Source organism: Gymnoscopelus braueri, assembly GCF_963280865.1.
Source record: "Gymnoscopelus braueri genome assembly, chromosome: 1".
NCBI lineage: Eukaryota > Metazoa > Chordata > Actinopteri > Myctophiformes > Myctophidae > Gymnoscopelus > Gymnoscopelus braueri.
Genome location: NC_137603.1, coordinates 40010372 through 40029919, shown reverse-complemented (window position 1 = coordinate 40029919; position 19548 = coordinate 40010372). Strand labels below are relative to the sequence as shown.

At 44.9% G+C, this 19548-nt stretch overlaps 1 protein-coding gene across 1 annotated transcript; it reads right to left on the bottom strand.

Annotated features, from left to right (window-relative positions):
- Window positions 1-278: 278 nt before the first annotated feature.
- mthfs (5,10-methenyltetrahydrofolate synthetase (5-formyltetrahydrofolate cyclo-ligase)) lies at window positions 279-17999 on the bottom strand. Its single transcript, XM_080424242.1, has 3 exons — window positions 17616-17999; window positions 16796-17063; window positions 279-1053 (listed from the first exon to the last, which is right to left on the bottom strand). Exons 1-3 carry the CDS (start codon window positions 17724-17726, stop codon window positions 827-829), a joined length of 606 nt encoding a protein of 201 aa, XP_080280368.1. The 5' UTR covers window positions 17727-17999; the 3' UTR covers window positions 279-826.
- Between the last annotated feature and the right edge of the window lie 1549 nt (window positions 18000-19548).

The following is a 19548-nucleotide window of genomic DNA, read 5'->3' as shown; positions in this document are numbered from 1 at the left end:
AAATACGGATTACCGGTAGTTGTATGGATACAGACTACTAGACAACCACATTATGCATGGTGACATCCCTGTTTCACAACTTACGCGGGTGCTAACATGTTACAGTAGGTTAGACTGTTACACTGTAAATGTAACTGTAATGTGCGCAAAAATGGAAACAGAACCGTTCCAGTGTGGGCATGGCACAGAACACTTACATGGGGAATTAAACATACATGAAAGCATCCTTATCAAACAGGGTCCATTTATACTGTAAATTGTCATGGATTGACTGCTTCTTGTGATAAACAGTAGGACAGAATTCTTCGTTCTCTATTTTAGACTATTTTATTTCCCATCACTTGCTATACTTTCCAGACCTGCATAGGAAAACTGTTTGTAGAGCAGAATGAAAGAAGACACAATTTTGCCATAGCTTACTTGAAAGGAAAGACTTGGAAGATTAACACAAGCTGTCACAGTCAGTAATACTTTACTCATAAATGACAGTCGAAACACGTCATGTTCTCACTGTATTTATTTATTATTTTTCATATTAATGAAAATGAAACTAGGGCTATTTAGAGTTAAGTAGAAACACTGAAATTCAGCAATACACAATAACTGTACTGCAATCATTTCTACATACAGTAGCACATTGATACTTTGTCCTCAAGGATTCAGATAGGCTCTTCATATGCCCAAATTCCTAAACTTTGTCAACAGGCACTTGTAGATCTTTGAAAGCCCAGAATAAGGCTCCAATGATTATAGGCAAGGATCGATTCTGCCCTGCAAAATCATGTAAAAATTGACCTGTTAAATTCGCCACCTCTGGAAGAGTCAACTACACCAGGTCCTCATACAAGACTTCATCTATGAGCACATCATTGTCATCAACAGGGATGTCCTGGCACAGCTGCTCTTTGAAGGCCAGGGCGATGGTGTAAGGCTTTCCTTTGGAGTGTCCGATGCAGCGTTCCAGGTATGTGTCATAGAAGCCCTTCCCTCGTCCCAGACGATTTCCGGCACTGTCGAAGCCCAGGCCTGGCATCAGGATGAGGTCCAGGCCTCCTGAGTGGGTGCAGAGAGAGAGAGGTTTTTTTTTCCTTACCTGTGGCTTTTGCTATAATCTAGGAGAGACTGGGTGTATGGTGTGGTAGGCTATGGCTATGCACAGTAAAATCATCTGTTAATTTAAAGTCCCGCTCTCCCCCAAATCTTTTTTGTTTGGTTAATGCCTTTTTTGGGCGGTGAAACCGCCCCTATATGTGAGGTTTGGATATTTGCACACCAAATCCTGCGCTGTGATTGGCCACAAATGTACCCCTCTAACCCTGCACTGTGATTGGCCAATCACAGTCTATTCAGGACTGTGATTGGCTAGGGAAGCATGACACATGTGCATAGCCCTATATAAGAAACCATAACTTTAAAAAAAACATAAAATTGTTTTTTTTAAGTTATGGTTTCTTCCATCACTTCTTCCATCACTTCTTCCATCACTTCTTCCATCACTGTGATGACCACACCGCCCACTTCACACTGGGTGTGATTTTTAAGTTTATCCATGAAAATCCTGGTAGCTTCTCTGCATACACCAAAGCATTAATATAGTGTTTTACAACTAACTAGGCGATAGCCTTGAGTTGAGCAGGGCACACAACTCAGACAGGGTATGACTATGACATCACATGCTGAATACCAATCAGAGCCTCACTAAATGCGAGGAAGTATGCAGGGATGTTGAGTGATATAATACAATAGTTCCCCCGTTACTGACACCACACTGGGGCCCGGCATAGAGGAAGTGACTGCTTGTTATGATTTCACCACGTTGCATTTGGTGTTTGTGTTGGGATGTTCTTGATATGTGCTGGATTATATAAATTCTGGAGGATCAAATGTAAACATATTCATAGATAAGGAAATATTAAATTAGGGCGAAGATAGAGCAAAGAAGAAGATGTAAAGATACTTTGGGGATGTTTTTTGGGGAGTGAAAATACTTTATATGTACTTTTACTTTATATTTTCATTTATTGAACAGGGATGATTTGTTTTAACCACACCAGGGGACATGTTGACAGGGAATTTAACACCGAGTGCATACATACAAATGGCTAAATCATCACTGAGGACTTTACTATGCATCAGATGTTTCAGCTATGTTACGCTGGGGATACTGTTTTACTGTAGCTAGCTATAAAAAAAAGAAGAAAATGAAAAATGAAACTCAACTGGTTTGAGACTTGTAATGGTCCAAAGCTGGAGAACATAGGCTCATTAATAAAGTAAAGGAAATGTAACATTAGAAGTACAATCCTTTTACAACCGTTATCAATAGGGAGCAACACCTACTTAATTTTGAATGTCAAGACTGAAATATGAATAATTTAACATTCCAGTGCCAATTTCTCTTCTTTTTTTTTCATTTACTGGCACTAGGTCCCCCTATGATACATAAATTCATCAAAACTCTGTCAAAGTGTACAAATTCCATTTGAGGCATACAAAGACCAGGCCTGTCCATATAACACAGAGCCCATTGATTCATTTCTAATAGGAAATTAATGACTCTGTTTTTTCTTTTAGAACTTTGTGGATTTACATAACAGACTTAGGCCATACAGTGCAACTATATGCTAGGATAGTGACAGGGATTTTATGAAAGTCCTTCCCAGGACATAGACTTTGACTAGGCAATCAGTTCAAGATGACATTTGAAATTCATAAATCTAATGGCAATACGAATGGCTTTCTAAGAGCACCTCAAATAATAGGCCTAATCTATGCCCTAATAAAATCTCTCTCCCCTTTCCTTTGCTCTTACAAGCATGCCTTAGGTATCCATTAATGAGTGATGCAGATTAAAGCATGACATTATGCATACATTTCAAAGCATCAATACATCAGCAGACTGGCCATGCCATTCAGCCATCTCCAAAGAGCAGAGTACAATGCATGCTGCTGATTCATTATTAATGCAGACATAAAGCTCCATGGTGCATGTCTATCAATTCTGCCCAGTAATGTAATTAAGTCTACATTGTGGTGTAGCTAACTACACCCTCAACAGCTCTTCTCTTAACACAGACTGATGATTAATCATCTCCGCTAGATTTCAGGTTTCATGTTGTTCTGTCTGGGTGATTGCTAGATTAACCGCGGACAATCTTCTAGGTCCATCAGATCAGCATCATATTTCTTGTACACGCTGCTAGCAGGGCAATGAACTCAATTCCCAAATATTTTTTAAATCAGTCAACGATAACTATGTTATTTTTGTGAATTGATAACCTCATCAGGGAGTATCAATCAGTGAATCACACAAGAGGTTGCAGCTGCAAAGAATAACAAGGTGGGAGGCAGGCAGGGCACATGCCATCACTACATCAGGTGAAAAGTGAAACTGACCGAAAGCAGCCAGCCATAAGCCTGAGAGAATATACAGTAGGTGTCTTTTCAAGGAAGCCTTAAAAGAGTCCAGAGTTGGAGCATGGCGAATCTCCATTGGGAGAGAGTTCCACGGGTGGGGGCTGCCACACTGAAGGCTTTGTCCTCAAAGGTTCGCTTGCTAGTTTGGGGGATAGAGAGGAGGTCCAAGTCTGTGGACCGCAGGTTCCGTGAAAGAGTACAAAGACAGCTACATAGGTTCTTCATGCTATCCATCCCAACATCAAGTTACAGACCGACAGCTAGGTGCTTCTTGCCATCCATCCAAACATACAGGTACAGACAAAGACCGTTCATAGGTGCTTCACTGCTTCATGTATCCATCCCATCATACAGTGAAGCCAGTAGTACTTAGCTCAAAAACAGAGGAGATGGAGTGTGGTGTGAAAGGTCTGTCTCATTTACATATTGTACATAATATGTTCTCAGTTCTCAACTAAAGAAAATGAGCAAAGCTTACTCAATCATATAATTTAATAGGGCATTTGAAACCTTCAAAGATTAGAAAGCCAAAGGAAATCTATTCATATTAACCACTTGAACCCCAGCATCTATCCCTATTCTGGGGGGAACATTTGCCAAAAATAGCAGATCAGATTTGGTGTAGACGGAAAAAGCGTTCCAAGTACAGTTGCAACTCAGGTCTGTTTTACTAAGAATAAGTGGTACACACACACACTAAAACACAATTATACAATTCATGTTATCAGACAGGCAGTGAAGACTCTTTAGAGGTGGGACAGCTCTATCTACTGGTGAAACAATGTATTTGCTCCTTTGTTCAGAGAGAAAAAAACAACATCTAACTTCTCTGGAATGACATATGGGCTAATCTTAGTTCAATTTAAACAGCCATCTAAACTGCTCAAAAAAATAAAGGGAACACTTTGATCCCTTAATTATTTTGAGCAGTTTTTGTTAGCAGTATGTACACAGTTCATGAAAAAACTCAAAAGATTTAAGGGATCAAAGTGTTCCCTTTATTTTTTTGAGCAGTGTAGTTCAAACAGGGTGTCTTTGACAGGAATTAAGTAAAGTGCTGATCATGTTTGTGTTAGTGTGAGAGAGTGTGTGTGTATATTGGTTAACTTAATGCGGTAGATCCATCTTTCTTTGGTAGTAGTAAACATTTGACTGTATTTTGCTTGTTGAAATAGTAATAGCATGCACATTTTTCCAGTGCATACAGGCTTTGTTGATGAGATTAGGAAGAGATTTTGGAGCTCTGGCTCCAAAAATAATTTTAAGTGGAAAATACTTTATATTCCAATGCAAGTCAATGGGCGAACTGGCGACGCAGAGATAAGCCAACGGTCTATTGTGTACCAAACAGCCAGATGATCAGCAAGTACTACACAGATTTTTGGAAAGGGGCATGCGAGTAGATTTTTGGACAGGGCAGACGATTGGCCATTGTAGCTACCCAGAGCATCCATGTGTGTGTGTGTGTGTGTGTGTGTGTGTGTGTGTGTGTGTGTGTGTGTGTGTGTGTATGCTTAGAAACTGGGTTTCCATAAAGCGTTTAGAAAATATGAAGCGAATTTTCAGAAAGTCGGAACCAAATGCAAATGTATGCACGTTTCTATCCACTAATAAATCCACTAATCCACTAATATTGGGAGATCATGAAATAAGCAGTAGGTGGCACTATTTTGCCAGTCAAAGTGAGACTCATATTATCGGACATGTATTTTACTTTTTGGTGTTATTTTAGGCTATTACAAATTTACAATAATATTTTACACGGCCTGCCTGATAGGCCATTGGGCTGCAAGTCCTCTAACTATCCAGAGGCTGTCTTTCAATCAAGCTGTCTGGTAATAGTACTAGGCCTATTCATGAACGACATTAAATTGCAGACATGCTTGAATTGGGTCAGACTTGTTATTCCTTGACTACAAATTACTTTCTTTACAAAAGTGACTTCTTCTTACAAACTAAGGGGACAGCAATGGGCAGCACAATGGCCCCCAACTACGCAAATGTATATATGGGTTATTTTGAGCAACATTTTGTTCTAGACTCTACTGTTAATCCTTACTATTCCAATATTCTACTTTATCAGCGTTATATCGATGACCTGTTCATTTTATGGACGGGCACGGCAGAAACTCTTAAATCGTTTCATGCCTATTTAAATTCGGCCAACGAACATTTACAATTTACCATCGAGTTCAGTGACACAAGCATCAGTTTCCTGGATGTGTTGGTCATAAAAAATGACAACTCCATACAGACAGACCTGTATCGAAAACCCACTGATAGGAATACTCTACTTCGAGGGGATAGTTTTCACCCCACACATTTGATTGGTGTGATCTTATGTGATGTGGTGTATCTTATTAAATGTCCCTGTGACTTGGGGTATGTAGGAAAGACCAACAGACCCCTTCGTACTCGCATCAGCGAGCACATTAGATGCGGGGACGAACGTAATCCTGTGGCTCTACACTTTAAACAGGCAGGCCACAGTATTAGTACTTTCCGTTATACAGGCATTGAAAAGGTGTCACAGCCCCCTAGAGGAGGCAATTTAGAACGCCGCCTGCTACAACGTGAAATGTTTCATTGTTTCATTTACTCTCTTAATACTATGGCTCCTCATGGGTTAAACGAGGAATTCGACATCAAACCTTTTCTGTAACATGTATACTAATAATAATAATAATAATGGATTTTATTTATAATGCACTTTACATTTACAGGAAATCTCAAAGTGCTACAGAAGGCAATTGCATAAAAACAGAAACATCACACCAGTAAAAGAAAACAATAACTAGGAAACTAGAAGAGAACTATTAAAACATGGGGGCAAAGTAAAACCAGCTACAAAAATGCTTTGCTAAAAAGGTAGGTCTTTAGTCCTCTCTTAAAACAATCAACTGACTGTGGAGCTCTCAGGTGGACAGGGAGGGCGTTCCACAGTTCGGGGGCGGCCGAGCAGAAAGCCCGGTCGCCCATGGTACGAAGCTTTGCCTTGTGGGTTTTGAGGAGGTATGTGTTTGAAGAGCGGGTGTTGCGGGTTGAGGGTTGTAGGGGGACTAATTCCTTGAGCCAGGAAGGAGCGTTTCCATGGATGCACTGATGTGTCAGAAGGGATACCTTGTATTGGGTTCTGAAGGAGACGGGAAGCCAGTGGAGTGAACGGAGGATGGGTGTGATGTGTTCATGTTTACGCACTCTCATTGTTCTGGAACCTGAGCACGTATATGTGTGTACGCATTCCCAGACAGCATAAACACTCTTCTTCTTAGTTTGAACGTGAATTGTCACGTCCGTTTATTTAAGATTCTGGAGTGTGAAACTGTAAATACAGAAAATGACCACGTCATATTTCAACTGACAAATATTACAATGAATTATGACATCAAATGCAAAATACAAGGCCCGAATGAGCTTCTCTGGGACTATTGTAATCATCATGAATTTACTACAAATGTTTTTAATCTAGCAATTGTAACATGAAATAATATCACATGAAAAGTCCCTTTTTTAGAAGAATAACTTTTAACAAACACAAATGAACTAACAATCTAAGGTTACTCACAAACAAAGCTTCCTTGAGGTCTGAAAGCAGTTCTCAGTGTGCTAGGTCTAAGGGTGTGGCTAATGTGTGGCTAATCCCCTTTGATTACTACCACAAGGTGTAGCAGATGCACACTTGATTAGAGGACAACTGATCAAAGGACCTGAGGTCATGATGACCTCCAATAATCAAATAAGGTGATATTCCCTTGTCAGCCTGTAGAAGGTGCTAAAACATGGAAAATAAAGCATGTAACATAACACTCCCTGCCTGGGATTGTATGCAATACCACTAACTATTAAACACAAATCACATGCACAGTCTAAGTAATCTTAACTGGCCATGAGCATCACAATCTCAGTGATGGGGCGGAGGAAGGTCTTGGTGGTCCCTCCTCTGGTGACCTTGAGCTCCAACTTCCGGACCTTGCCGTCGTTTCCCGGGAAGACTTTTGTGACCAAAGCCATGGGCCATTGGTTTCTCTCGACCTGGCTGTCACGAAGAAGCACTAAGTCTCCCTCTTTGGTGTTGGGATGGCTCTTCTGCCACTTAGAACGTTCCTGGAGTGTAGAGAGGTACTCGCGCCTCCACCTCTCCCAAAAGGTGTTGGCCAAGTGCTGGACCCTTCTCCATTGTTGGCGGTGTAGGTCTGCATCGACGAAACACCCTGGAGGAGAAGGACTGCAGACCCTCTGGGTAAGGATCATGTTTGGAGTAAGAAGAGATGGAGCTTTTGCATCCGTTGAGATGGTTGTCAGAGGTCTGGCGTTAATTATGGCAGAAACCTCTGCCATGAGGGTGGACAGAACCTCGTGGGTAAGATGAGACGTTTGAACCTGAGAGAGCATGGAATCTAGAATCCTCCTGGAGACCCCAATCATCCTCTCCCACACGCCACCCATGTGGGATGAATGGGGTGGATTGAAGATCCATGTGCAACCCTCTTCGTTGAGGAACTTGTAGACATTGGGCTCCTTGTCATCTTGCAGGAGTACCTTCAGCTCTTTGCAAGCCCCCTTGAAATTCGTACCACAGTCAGAACGGATCAGCTTAACTGGACCCCGGATGGCAATGAAACGACGAAGCGCATTTATGAAGCTTGATGTGTCCATGGCCTCAATGAGCTCTACATGAACAGCGCGTACGCTGAGGCAGGTGAAAATCACTGCCCACCGCTTGCTATTGGCAGCTCCTCCGCGGGTACGTCTAGTAGAGATGCTCCACGGGCCAAACACATCAATACCCACGTTGGTGAAGGGCGGTTCAGAGCTTAGCCGATCTGGAGGGAGGTCAGCCATCTTTTGCTCGGCTGTCTTACCCCTGAGCTTGTTACATACTACACACTTGTGTAGATGTCTCGCGATGCATCTTTTGGCTCCAACCATCCAGATGCCATCTGAGCGTATGGCTCCCTCTGTGAAGACCCGGCCTTGGTGCTGAACTCTTTCATGGTAGTAGTTGATGAGTAGAGTGCCGATGTGACTCCGACCAGAGATGATGAGAGGGTGTTTCTCTTCTGCTGTGAGAGTTGAGTGACGAAGGCGGCCCCCGATTCTCAATAATCCGTCATCATCAAGGACAGGATCCAGCTTCTTCAGTGGACTGTTCTTCGGGATGTCCATCCCTTGATTCACACAAGACATCTCTGTCTGATAAGCCTCGCTTTGAGCGCATCGAATGATGATCTGCTTTGCTTTTAGCAGATTATCTGGTGTGTGAGCTTTGGAACATTGATGCCAGCTTTTGCATGTAGGACTCAGATTTGTAGTCTTGTCTCCGATTGTCTCTGCTATGTGAATCAGAGTGGTTATGGCTCTAGTGAGAGACTGCCATGTTGAAAACCTCTCGAACCGCTGACAGCTCAGGTTTGCGTTGGTACATACTGTGAGGTTCGCTCGAACTTCTGCATCAGACTCTGGGTCCATGAGGTCATATGAGGCTTCCACAACATCATTTGTGGGTTGCAGCAGGAACTTGGGGCCAGTGAGCCAGCTGGTGCTCGAGAGCAGTGCTGCAGATATTGACCTGGTTGCTATGTCTGCTGGATTCAGGGTGGTGGGTACGTAGTGCCACTGTTCAGGACTTGAGAACCTCCTGATGCGTTCTACCCTGTTGCTGACATATACGTAGAACCTCCGGGTAACATTGTTGATGTAACCCAGTACAACCCTGCTGTCAGTGTAGAATCTCATGTCGTCTAGCTTGACATCCAGTTCCCTTGCCACCAGTTCTGCAATCTCAACTGCTAGGACTGCAGCTCCTAGCTCGAGCCGTGGGATTGTATGGACTGACATAGGAGCCAGCTTGGCCTTTCCCATGATGAATCCTACGTGGATGCCGCTGTCATCTAACACCCTCAGGTAGGCCACTGCAGCGATGGCTTTTACAGAAGCGTCTGAGAAGACGTGCAGCTCCACGTGCTGGGCGTTAGAGACGGATGTGCTTGTGTAGCAACGAGGAGTCTCGAAGTGTTCAAGGGCTTGCAGTGACTCTCTCCAGGAAATCCACTCTGCTTCCTTTTCGGCTGGGAGGGGCTCATCCCAGTCAACGGTATCATGGGTTAATTCTCTCAGAAGAAACTTTCCTTGTATGGAGATCGGTGCCACTAGGCCAAGTGGATCGAACAAACTGTTTACTGTAGCAAGCACACCTCTGCGTGTAAAGGGCTTTTTGGCGCTGGCAACCCGGAAGGTGAATGTATCCTTGCTCAGGTCCCAGTTCAATCCTAGACTGCGCTGCACTGGAGGAGGCTCTTTGTCTAGGTCGAGATCCTTCAAGTCCTTTGCGTACTCAGAAGATGGAAATGCTTGCATGACTGCCAGACAGTTGGATGCAATCTTGTGGAGGTGTAAGTTGGACATGGCTAGCATACCTCGAGCTGCTTTGAGTAGGCTGACAACTTCCGATATGGAGGACCGGGATATGAGACCATCGTCCACATAGAATTCCCGATGTATGAACTCCTTTGCTGCATGGCCGAACTCATCCTCTCCATGTAGAGCAGCTCGCCTGAGGCCATAGGTCGCCACGGCCGGAGAGGGGCTGTTGCCAAATACGTGGACACGCATCCGGTATTCGACAACTTTATCCATGGGGTTGTTGTTCTTGAACCATAAAAATCGGAGGAAGTTCCTATGATCTTCTCTCACAATGAAGCTATGGAACATTTGTTCAATGTCCGCAGTAACAGCAATCTGTTCACGTCTAAAGCGCATCAGAACTCCCAGCAAACCGTTGTTCAGATCTGGTCCGGTCAGCAACACATCGTTGAGAGACACTCCAAGATGTTTTGCGCTCGAGTCAAACACGACTCGGATTTGACCTGGTTTGTGCGGGTGATACACTCCAAATGAGGGGAGGTACCAGCACTCTTCTCCCTCTGCCAATGGTGGAGCCAGCTCTGCGTGTTCTAGGTCGAAGATCCGTTGCATGAAGCTGATGAAGTGTTGCTTCATCTCAGGCTTTCTTTCAAGGGTACGACAAAGAGAGTTAAAACGACTCAAAGCTAGCCCTCTGTTATTAGGCAGACGTGATCTTGATGTGCGGAAGGGAAGAGGGGCTACCCAGCTGTTTCCTTCATCGATGAACATCTCCCTATCCATTAGCTTGATGAACTGCTTGTCCTCAATAGAGGGAGCAACCTTGTTGTCATCCTCTGTACGTTGGAAGATATTACTTCCTAAGGAGTCATCTTCACTACATGGAGCTGGAACATGAGCGGGCTGTGGGCTTTGCAGGTCGTGGGAACCGTGAGACCTCTGACTGTTCACAGTGAGGTTCTCTTTCACAGTGAGATGGTTTGTGCAGGGCGTGAAGTAAGAGTGGCGCCCGTTCTCGAGAATGTGAGTGCGATACACACTTGTATCCTTGGGTTTGTGAGCTGCTCCTAGACAGGCTTCGCCGACAATGACCCAGCCAAGATCCAAGCATTGGGCATATGGCGCGTTATTAGGTCCGTTGCGTTGGTCTCTCACCTTATGGACCTGTAGGACGTCACGCCCAAGCAGGAGTAGGATCTGAGCCTCTGGGTCAAGTGGTGGCACGTACTTTGCAATGGACTGGAGGTGAGTGTGATGCTTCGCTATATCCGGAGTAGGAATCTCTGACCTGTCTTCAGGGATGTAGTTGCACTCTATGAGAGTCGGGAGATTTACGCTGAGACTTCCATCCAAAGGTTGAGCGATGAAGCTTGTGGCTCTCCTTCCAGACATCTCAGTGATACCGGCACACGTCCGGAGTGTGTAGAGAGCATCTGTGCCCTTGAGGCCAAAGAGGTCAAAGAACTCCGATCGGGCGAGAGACCGGTTGCTCTGGTCGTCGAGGATAGCGTAGAGTCTCACTGACCTTTCTGGTTGTCCATTGGGATGCACTGTAATGAGGCATATTTTAGAGCAGGAACGTGGGCTGTTGTTTTCTCCACAGACTTCCGTACACTTGGAGTTAACAGTAGGAGATGGCTCACCCTTCTCCTCCCCGCCATCCTCTGACTCAGAGGTTTGGCTATACCATGGAGCTGGTCCAGGGTGAAGAGCTGTTGTATGCTTGTCACTGCTGCACTCCTTACATTGAACAGCAATGTTACAGTTTTTGGCGACATGCTTGCTTGTAGAGCAACATCTAAAACATATGCCTGCTTCTTTGAGAAAGGCCTTGCGTTCTTCGATGGCCTTGGATCGGAAGCTTCTACAATATTTAAGAGGGTGAGGCTTTTTATGGATCGGACATTGCTTATTGACATCCGGTTTAGCACTGGGAGTCTCTGTAGTGTCGGATTCAGAAGAAGAAGAGACCTCTGTCTTGTGCGAGGTGACTACGTTTCTGGAGCTACTCATCTTCTTCACTGTGTTGTCTGGCTTCATTGAAGTAGCAGCCGAAGAGAAGAGAGTGAAACTTGGGTCATTGCGGATGTAGGCCTCTCTGGAGACGAAGTCAGCAAAGTAGGTGAAAGGTGGAAACTGTGCATGGTAGCGTAACTTGTAATCACTCCCCTTTGAGATCCATTTTTCCTGGAGGTTGAATGGCAACTTCTCCACAATGGGATTCAACCCTTTAGCAGTGTCTAAGTAACTCAGCCCCGGTAGGTTGCCTTCATGCGCCGCTGATACTATCTCCTGTAGCAAGTCACCAAGCTCTCTAAGCTTCTGAGGTTCCTTATTAGAGATCCTTGGAAAACTCTCCACTCTGTCTAAGAAAGCCTTCTCGACCATCTCTGGTGACCCATAACACTCCTGAAGACGAGACCATGCCTTTCTCAGGCCTAGAGTTGGGTTGTTGACGTCAACAGCTCGAATCCTCTTGACGTGTGCCGACGACTGCGGGCCTAACCACTTAGTTAGCAGATCGAGCTCTTCGCTGCAGGTAAGTCCTGTTCCCTGAATGGAGTTCAGGAAGCTTGACTTCCATGCCCCGTAGTCTTCAGGACGGTCGTCGAACTTGGTGAGGCTAGAGCTCAGCAGTTCACGTCGAGCGAGGAATTTAGCGATGTCACCAAACCCTGTATGGTCGCCAGAGTGAGTATGAGTAGCTTGTTCCTTGTGAGCAGAGTAGAATGGTTTCGCTTCCTGGCTGGGTGAGCATTGTGGTTGAGTGCTGTAGAAGAGACTGTTGGCGAAGTCTGCAGTGGCACTGTTCAACACGGGATCACTTTGCTGAGGGGCACCATTGAATACGGCAGAGCTGTATTGCTGCGGGACGCTGTTGAATACGGCAGAGCTGTGTTGTTGAGGGGCGCTGTTGAATACAGCAGAGCTGTGTTGCTGAGGGGTGCTGCTGAACACAGCAGAGCCGTGTTGCTGAGGGGCGCTGCTGAACACAGCAGAGCCGTGTTGCTGAGGGGCGCTGCTGAACACAGTAGAGCCGTGTTGCTGAGGGGCGCTGCTGAACCCAGTAGAGCCGTGTTGCTGAGGGGCGCTGCTGAACCCAGTAGAGCCGTGTTGCTGAGGGGCGCTGCTGAACACAGTAAAGCCGTGTTGCTGAGGGGCGCTGCTGAACCCAGTAGAGCCGTGTTGCTGAGGGGCGCTGCTGAACACAGTAGAGCCGTGTTGCTGAGGGGCGCTGCTGAACACAGTAGAGCCGTGTTGCTGAGGGGCGCTGCTGAACACAGTAGAGCCCTGTTGCTGAGTGGCGCTGCTGAACACAGTAGAGCCGTGTTGCTGAGGGGCGCTGCTGAACACAGTAGAGCCGTGTTGCTGAGGGGCGCTGCTGAACACAGTAGAGCCGTGTTGCTGAGGGGCGCTGCTGAACACAGTAGAGCCGTGTTGCTGAGGGGCGTTGTTGGACACAGCAGAGTCTTGTTGCTGAGGCTGAAGATGCACCTCTGAAAATACTTTATGTTCAGTGAGTTTGTTATGCACACTGGATGCTCTAGAATGACATACAACGTACTCACTGGTTCTTTCTTCTGCAGATTGGGATGGAAGAAAAGCGATGCCTGATGCTCTGGAGCCCCTGGATCCCCTGGAGCCTCTCTCCATTTCCTCAAGAGCTTCAGCCTCTGCTTCTGCTGCTGCAATGTCTTCGTTTAGATTCAGCCTAGCAAGATCAGCATCTATCTGAGCTTTTTCTAATAACATTTTGTTTGCCTGCTCAGCAAGATCAGCATCTATCCGAGCTTTTTCTAATAACATTTTGTTTGCTTGCTCAGCAAGATCAGCATCTATCCGAGCTTTTTCTAATAACAGTTTGTTTGCTTGCTCAGCAAGATCAGCATCTATCCGAGCTTTTTCTAATAACAGTTTGTTTGCTTGCTCAACATAAACTGTGCGGGCACGTGCGGCCAACACTTTAGCCCGTGCTTTAGCTGCTGCCATGGTGGCAGAGGATTTGCTCGAGCCTGTGCTTGAGATGCTGGCTGCTGACCTTGTGACAAGTGTCTCGTTTGCTCCAGGAGCTGTCTGCTGTTGTTCTGTGTGTGGAGTAGCGTCCATCTTGTAGTTTGAGATGCTGGCTGCTGACCTTGTAACAAGTGTCTCGTTTGCTCCAGGAGCTGTCTGCTGTTGTTCTGTGTGTGGAGTAGCGTCCATCTTGTAGCTTGTGTGGAGCTGGAAAGGCTAATGAAGAGTACTTCTCTTGATCACGAGGATGACCGCTGTGGAGACCTCGCTGTGATGCTGTTTTTTCACTGTTCTGGAACCTGAGCACGTATATGTGTGTACGCATTCCCAGACAGCATAAACACTCTTCTTCTTAGTTTGAACGTGAATTGTCACGTCCGTTTATTTAAGATTCTGGAGTGTGAAACTGTAAATACAGAAAATGACCACGTCATATTTCAACTGACAAATATTACAATGAATTATGACATCAAATGCAAAATACAAGGCCCGAATGAGCTTCTCTGGGACTATTGTAATCATCATGAATTTACTACAAATGTTTTTAATCTAGCAATTGTAACATGAAATAATATCACATGAAAAGTCCCTTTTTTAGAAGAATAACTTTTAACAAACACAAATGAACTAACAATCTAAGGTTACTCACAAACAAAGCTTCCTTGAGGTCTGAAAGCAGTTCTCAGTGTGCTAGGTCTAAGGGTGTGGCTAATGTGTGGCTAATCCCCTTTGATTACTACCACAAGGTGTAGCAGATGCACACTTGATTAGAGGACAACTGATCAAAGGACCTGAGGTCATGATGACCTCCAATAATCAAATAAGGTGATATTCCCTTGTCAGCCTGTAGAAGGTGCTAAAACATGGAAAATAAAGCATGTAACATAACACTCATCAGGATCCTAGCCGCGCTGTTTTGAATATACTGGAGCCTTTGAAGGCTCTTGCTAGGGATCCCGATGAGAAGTGCGTTACAGTAGTCCAACCTGGAGGAGACGAAGGCGTGGACAAGTTTCTCTGAATCTGCTGGTGTGAGTGTGGGGCGGAGTTTTGAAATGTTACGGAGGTGAAAGAATGAAGTTTTGCAGATGTGTTTGATGTGGGATTCAAAGTTCAGATGGGGATCCATTTTTACTCCCAGGTTAGTGACCACTGGTGAGAGGGGAAGGTCCTGTCCGGAGAAGCTGATGCTGGTTATGGGGGATGTTTTTATTTGGTGTGGGGTGCCTATGAGGATTATTTCGGTTTTCGAACTGTTTAGCTGCAGAAAGTTGTTTTTCATCCACGCCTTTATCTCCTCCAGGCAGGTGGTGAGGGTGGATGAGGGCGGTGGTGGAGGTGAAGATGATGATGATGGCGGAGTGGCAGAGTGGTTGGTTTTTATATACAGTTGCGTGTCATCAGCATAGCAATGGAAAGATATTCCATGCCTGCTGATGACACGGCCAAGGGGTAGCAGGTACAGGGTGAACAGGGTGGGGCCGAGGACAGAGACGTATTCTGTCCTGTCGGAAAGGTAAGATTTGAACCAGTCTAGTGCTGTATTGTTGAGTCCGATTGTGGGTGGAGGTGGTTGATGAGAATGGTATGGTCGACAGTGTCAAAAGCCGCTGTAAGGTCCAGGAGGATGAGCAGGGAGGGGGAGCCGTTATCAGCTGCCATGAGGAGGTCATTTGTGACCCTGACCAGGGCGGTTTCGGTGCTGTGGGCGGAACGAAAACCGGATTGAAATTTTTCCCAGAGGTTGTTGAGGGTGAGGTGGTTTTCTAGCTGTGCGGCCACTACTTTTTCCAGTATTTTGGAGAGGAATGGGAGGTTTGAAATGGGCCTGTAGTTTGCGAGGGTATCTGGATCTAAGGAGGGTTTTTTGAGGAGCGGTGTGAGAATGGCGGTTTTTAGAGTAGAAGGAATGTGGCCGGTCCGGAGAGAAAGGTTGATGATTTTAGTGATGAGTGGACTTATTGCACAGATGTTGTAGTAGTCTTGTCTTTTAATATTGCTTTATTGCATTTTTAATGTTTAATGTTCATATATATCTGACTGTGTGGTCTCTCTGTTTATGGTTCAGGGAGCTTTGTTTATATACATTGTGGTAGACTGGTATTTTGTATAGGGTATAGACACATATTTACTAAAAATGTTTCCCTCTTTCCTGATGGCCACTAAAGAATAATGGCTCTTCTATGAAATTGTCATAGATTTGTGAGTCAATTTGTGAGTCATAGACTCACAAATTGGGGTGTTGTCCCCGGGTGCTTGCACTCAGTGATTAGTGTATCCTACCCTCCTTTGTTCTTCTTATACCTGTCTCCTCGTCCTCACACTATTCAGTATACCTGACGAAGGCCACATCGGCCGAAACGTTGTTACCTTGACCGCTCTATTCATTAAATTGGCCGGGAGCATTAAGACGGTGTGCAGACTCTTTTCTTTTGTTCAGACTTGTTATTCACCAGTACCAGTTCTGCCATTTTTGCCCACCTGAGCACCCAAGTTTAATACTTAATGCTACTTATAACGCGGTGCCACAGCACTTGTTTTCCCACAGTTACCATTGGTCCCTGATTGAAAATAACTGATGCATACTATTTGACATTTGACATGAATTAATATTTGACATCCTTTTGTCCGAAAATATAATGATCCTGGTTAACCATTGTGCAGCCCACTGAAGTCTGCTGTTTGCGCAGAGAAACGCAATTCAATCAGGCTGTCTGGAAATACTATTCATGAACGTTAAATAACGTGTCATTACCCGAATTATATTTTGCCGACCTGAGCACCCAAGTTATTAATATAATGTGGATAACCGCGCTGTGCGCAAGGATAGCCACAGCACTTTGGCTTGCCCACATGTGGTCCTTGTCTAATTGACTGAAGATAAACCCCAAATGATGGACTTTATTTGGATGTTATTTGGTGTGTGTGTGTGTGTGTGTGTGTGTGTGTGTGTGTGTGTGTGTGTGTGTGTGTGTGTGTGTGTGTGTGTTCTTGTGCTAACCAGTGTCCAGCGCCTCCTCTCTGGCGTTGTCATCGTCAGCAGGCTGTCTGATGTTCCAAGAGGTGAGCGGCAGAGACTCCATGTCCTGCATGCTGTTCAGCTTCACCATGTCCATGTGATTGTTGTTGGTGGTCAGATACTTGGGGATGAAGCATGTTTTACCATCTTTGAACACATGCAGGAGGATCTCCTCTGTGCGTACCTCGTCGTGCATGCTGAGGAACACCGCAATCCGCTGAGAGGCTATGTACTTTGGGTGTTTGAAAAGCTGAAAGAGATGGCAGAAGCAAGTGTTGTTGTTTTTTACTCCCTGTATAGTTGTAGGGCTGTCACGATTATGACATTTTACAAGACGATTAATTGTCACACAAATAATTGCGATTAATGATTTAATTGTGTTTTTTTTAGAGTGAGCCAATTACTGCATGTCAGCTTGTATGCAAAGAGGAATACATGTCTGCATCATGTCTTGTGTTAGGCCTGCTAGAGGCTGGAGCATAATTTAAGCATTAATGAGATGCCTTTCAGACAGCTGTTGTGAAGAGATTCCTCCCTCTAGTCTTGTTTCTTTGCCAAAGTAGGTAGGTACAATCACAAAGTCTTTGGCTATCAACCATTGATTTGCTTTATCTTTCAGAAGAGTTGGCCATATAAGAATGCATTTCCCCTGCGTCACCAGGAGATGGCACCTATGCATACACATTGAGACGGGGCAAGAATGTTTAGTTGGTAAATCAACACTTGACAAAATAAAAGTAGAGTAGTCTATCGACAAAGACAATCTTTCCAACGTTATTTGCATTTATTCACCACCACCCACCTTTTGTGAAATGACTTGAGACTGTCGTTGTTTCTCCTTGACAGTTAACTCTGCAACCCGTCGTTTAATCTCTTTTCTCAGAGCTTGTTTAGCGGCACGCAAGGCTGCCATCCTGGAAGATGAAAGTCGAGCTCAGCTTCAGCCAAATAAAAAATACAATATCGTTATAATGATCTGTTAATCTTCGTTGGTAGGGTCAGAGACGTAGCAGATTGCTGCCTTATTGGTCTTGGAATACAGAGCTGTTTTCAGCATTTGACCTGAACACCAGTAACCAAACACTGACTTTGGAGAAGTTAATCATTTACAGTTACATTGACCCAGTAGATATGTTTTTTTTAACGTCCGAGGACATTTGGCAGCATTTAACCAACCGTGGCAAACTACACATGGTTTGGGTGACGTCAGCTGTACCAATGTTGCCAGGTTTTGTGAGAGAAATACGCAACCAGGTCTATGAAAACAGGCCCAAAAGAAGCGACTAAGCGAGCCCGCCTTTGCCCTTTAAATGCTTTACAACAGTACCTGTTGTGTGTCTCCAGTATGATTGGGCTGGACCATATCAGGATAGCAGAGGGGTTAGCGGTATTTAAGTATTTATTGTATGTTTAGTTAGGTATTTATTATATGTTTTAGAACACCCCTGTGATGGTGCAGTCTAATGGTGCAGTCTAGCTCACCTGGGTATAAAAAGCTGCTGCCAGTTACCAAGATAGACAGCACAGCACAGCTGAGCTGGTGAGGAGTGAGGATGAAAAGCTGGACACCACCATCGTTGGGTGCTTTAGCAGCAATCTTATGTCATGTTTGTCATATGTTGGTGAATAAATATGCCATTTGGTTACACCATACAAGTGCCTCTGTACTGTTTCCAGACGCTAAAATGGTTCATTCTCACACCCTGGCATGACATATTTTAAGATGGGGGTCCGCAGACAAATACATATTAATTTGGAGAAACCACTGGTTTAAACAACTGGTTTGAGAACCACTGGTTTAAACAACATTTAGGAAACAAGCCCAAAGTAGAAAAAGTGCTCCTCGGAGCACAGGTCTCCGCCAGGTCAGGTACGTTATTCTGGCCTCCTGGTGGCGCTATAATAGGCCAATGTGAAAAGGGTGCCAACCGTGCCATTTATTCTTGCATTGACACTGCATTCATGATTTGAGGCATTTTGTTCCAAAAATGTGTTTTGCTAAATTAGACCTGCTGGTGGCGCTATAACAGGCCAATGTGAGAAGGGTGGCATTTCTTCCTCGGCCTAGTGGGAATGTGCGTGTGAAATTTCACGGAAATCCCAAGCTGTGTGTATACTTTGAGGCTTTTTGTTCAAAACGGACCAATCCTGCAAACTTTGGAAGCCAACCTTAGGCAATGAGGATGGAATATGGGAAATCGGACAGATCCGTGTTGATCACATGACTATAGTAATACTGTGTACCGATTTGCATGACGTTTGGATAAAATTTGTAGGAGTAATATTAAAAAAATGTGTTTTGCACAAATCGGCCTCCTGGTGGCGCTATAACAGGCCCATGTGAAAGATTTGGGCCAGAGGTTCTGAATTGGCATCCAGGGAGTGTGTGTGCACAGTTTCGGAGCGACCGGGCCAACGGTGCCGGAGATTAGCTGGTGACAGACGGACACACACACACACACACACACACACACACACACACACACACACACACACACACACACACACACACACACACACACACACACGCACACACACGGACGGACAAGGGGTAAAACATACTCTCTCGCCATGCCTTCGGCCTGGCGGAGACAATAAGCAACTACACTTGTATTGTGAATTGAAATACTTCCATGTACTGTCATGTACTGTTCTCATGTCTTACTAAATAAAGTACATCAATCAATCAATCAAACTTTAGAAACGAGACCAAAAAAACGCAACCCTGCAACTAC

What these genes read in the sequence shown, in the direction of transcription:
- mthfs (XM_080424242.1), bottom strand. Translation starts at nt 17,726, where the DNA reads ATGGCAGCCTTGCGTGCCGCTAAACAAGCTCTGAGAAAAGAGATTAAA. An exon ending in CTCAAGTCATTTCACAAAAG is followed by an intron (nt 17,064 to 17,615) that starts GTGGGTGGTGGT and finishes CATCTCTTTCAG; the next exon opens with CTTTTCAAACACCCAAAGTA. An exon ending in AGAGGAGGCGCTGGACACTG is followed by an intron (nt 1,054 to 16,795) that starts GTTAGCACAAGA and finishes GCACCCACTCAG; the next exon opens with GAGGCCTGGACCTCATCCTG.